The 2,808-nt window shown below is 35.7% G+C and overlaps 1 protein-coding gene across 1 annotated transcript; it reads left to right on the forward strand.

Moving 5' to 3' along the window:
* The first annotated feature begins 628 nt into the window (after positions 1 to 628).
* On the forward strand, positions 629 to 1,257 carry LOC114381564 (E3 ubiquitin-protein ligase ATL6-like). The gene is made up of 2 exons (XM_028340836.1): positions 629 to 779; positions 986 to 1,257. The coding sequence occupies exons 1-2, from the start codon at positions 629 to 631 to the stop codon at positions 1,255 to 1,257; spliced, it is 423 nt and encodes a 140-aa protein (XP_028196637.1).
* Positions 1,258 to 2,808: the final 1,551 nt, after the last annotated feature.

Below are 2,808 nucleotides of genomic sequence, written 5' to 3' on the forward strand. Positions count from 1 at the left end.
TAATCAATAAGAAAGGTCGAGAAAGCCAATAATACATCATGGTTTACTATAGATTGGATGTGAGATGGAATCTCTTCGGTCCAAACTGAATCAAAAGATGAAAAAGCAAGTCTAGCAAGACTGTGAGCTACATTGTTTCCTACTCTTATCATATACTCTAGTCTAGTTAGCTGTGAGATTCTCGAAAAGTATGTCAAAAACTTTACACTCCAAAAAAAGGTCTTTCATTATTGGAAGGCTCCATCTAAGGGTCATTGCTTCAGCAATCTGAGGTTGGAAGCCTTTTCGAAATATAACACCATAACTATCATTTGTTACTCCTTTTTGGTTTCTTGATAAAACATTATTTTATAAGATGATACAATCATCTACAAAAAGTTTTGCTAATTTTTTTTTATATTCAACCCTCTTTCTTGTGTTTTCTTGTTTATACTTTCCACACCTCTCTTTCGGCTAATTGACCAAAGTGGGTTTGATTTACAAACTATTTTTCAATAAGGGTTCCTTTTCAAACATATTCCAGAGGGGGTTTGTTTTGTAAGCATTTTGCCATCACTGTAAGCGAATCCATTCCACGTGGCACTGCATTTACATGCATTTTGCCACTTGAGTTGGCGGAGCAGACAACATGGCATTTCGCCAGTCGAGGCTGCGAAACAGGGACTTCATGTGGATTCGCGTGCTTTCAGCTTTTTCAGGTTGTTGTCCACGTGTCATGGAGCATGGCATTTCGCCAATAGGGGTTGCGAAACCAGCATGGCATTTCGCCATTGGCATTGGTGAAACCAGCATGTGACCAGGCGGGGCAGCTTTCACGTGAGCTAGTGGGAGGAAAAGCATGCAGTCTACGTTGTTTCTCATTTCTCAATCCCAAATCCCAATGTCTTCCACCACCATCCACGAAATGTCAAATACTTATCATCGTGTTGTTTCTAATGGGCTTCTCCATCCACATCTGCCATTGCTTTGGCTCCCCCTCTGCCAGCATCCACAACCTTCCCGACACCTCTGGTAGGTCACAGTGCGGCTCGCGCAGGTTTCGACCAGGCGGTGATCGACACGTTCCTGACGCTGGAGTGTGTGGTGTGCTTGAACGAGTTCGAGGACACCGAAACGCTGCGTTTAATCCCCAAGTGCGACCTCGTGTTCCACTCTGAGTGCATAGACGAGTGGATAGCTTCCCACACCACTTACCTCGTGTGTCGTGCCAAACCCGTCCCTATTTCTGCCAACATCAATGGCGAAATGCCATGCTGATTTCACTGCAGCCTATTTCGCCACTTGAGTTGGCAAAATGCATGCCCACGTGGAATGGATTCGCAGCCCTTATTGGCGACACCTGAAAAAAGTTGCACCTGTTTCACAGCCTCGACTATTTCGCCACTTGAGTTGGTGAAATGCATGCCATGTGGAATGGATTCACTTACAGTGATAGCGAAATGCTTATAAAACAAAACCCCCTTAGGATTATGTTTGAAAAGAAATCCTTATTGGGGAATAGTTTGTAAATCAAACCCACTTTGGTCAATTAGCCCCTCTCTTTCTAAAGTGTCCAACATAATGTGTTTCTTATAGGTTTCCAACGAGTTTCACATATAGGTGTTCCTCTTGAACCCATTCCTGCATAGAGATTATCATTGACACTTAAACCCTCAACAAAGCAAGGGCCACCTCCATATCATCAATAACATTAAAGCTAAAATGTTTTCTACAACTTAAAAAACCTCTCCATGTTTTTATGTGTTAATGTGTTGTAGAGTGGTTGAGATTTAGGCAAGAGAAAGTAGGGAAAATAGCACAATTGGTAGCATGAGCGAGAAAAAAATTATGTGTAGCAGAGGTTAACACTACTAGAAAAATGACATTTTGTGACGGTTTTTAAGGTCTTTTAACGATGCCGTCATAGAAAAGTTAAGGCTTTTCACTATGGTTCTCAAATTATTTTAGAAATTGTTTTCTTAAAAAAAAAAATGGGCCCTTCTAAGACTCGTAGAAACCATCTTAAAGAGTAAACTTTCTAAGATGATTTTCATAGAATCATCTTAGAATGTTTTTAAAAAAAATAAAATTTTAAGATTTTAAGACGATTTTTCCAAATATTATCTTAGACGGTTTTTCAAAGAATAATCTTAAAAAGTCTTTTTTAAAAAAATTGAAAATTTTAAGAGAATTTTCTCAAAAACCATCTTAGAATGTAAATTTTTTAAGACGGTTATTTTAAATAATTGTCTTAAAATGTCTTTTTTTAAAAAAAAATATTAAAACGGTTATTTTAATTACTAGATTTTGACCAATGAATATTTTAAATTGTTTATTTGATTTGTGTCACTATTTTAAAAAGTTTAAGACAATAAAAAATAAAAAATAAAATTTGTTGATGAGAAAATGTAGGTTCTACACTAAAAACCTAAACATCCTGCTAGTGTTAATAAAGCATATAAATTTTATTAATTTATAAAAGAAAAGAGTCAATAGTATAATACAAAGTATTATTTATATAGAGTTTATTAATTTAAATTTGTGTATCTGTTTTTCGTAACATGACATTGTCATATTCTTTAATATATAGGAGGATCTGACCATCAAAAAATACAAATGCCATCACTTTGATTTTGTGAATAGAAATTAATAAAAAGAACTTGTCACTTAATTATAAAAATAGTTATGATAGGTAAGGTAATACTTGAATGCTGAATTTGTAATAAGGTATCAGATTATTAAGATCAACACCAATGTTTTAAAGAATTTGAATTGTAACAGAAAAAAAAAATACACGTATAAATGAGGAACAGAAAATGAGTCATTCCT

This window comes from Glycine soja, chromosome 13, assembly GCF_004193775.1.
Source record: "Glycine soja cultivar W05 chromosome 13, ASM419377v2, whole genome shotgun sequence".
NCBI lineage: Eukaryota > Viridiplantae > Streptophyta > Magnoliopsida > Fabales > Fabaceae > Glycine > Glycine soja.

Bases quoted from the DNA above. Each gene is read 5' to 3' on its own strand.
- LOC114381564 (XM_028340836.1), top strand. From the start codon at position 629: ATGGCATTTCGCCAGTCGAGGCTGCGAAACAGGGACTTCATGTGGATT. The intron at 780-985 runs GTGAAACCAGCA...CCCCTCTGCCAG, and splicing joins GCATTTCGCCATTGGCATTG to CATCCACAACCTTCCCGACA.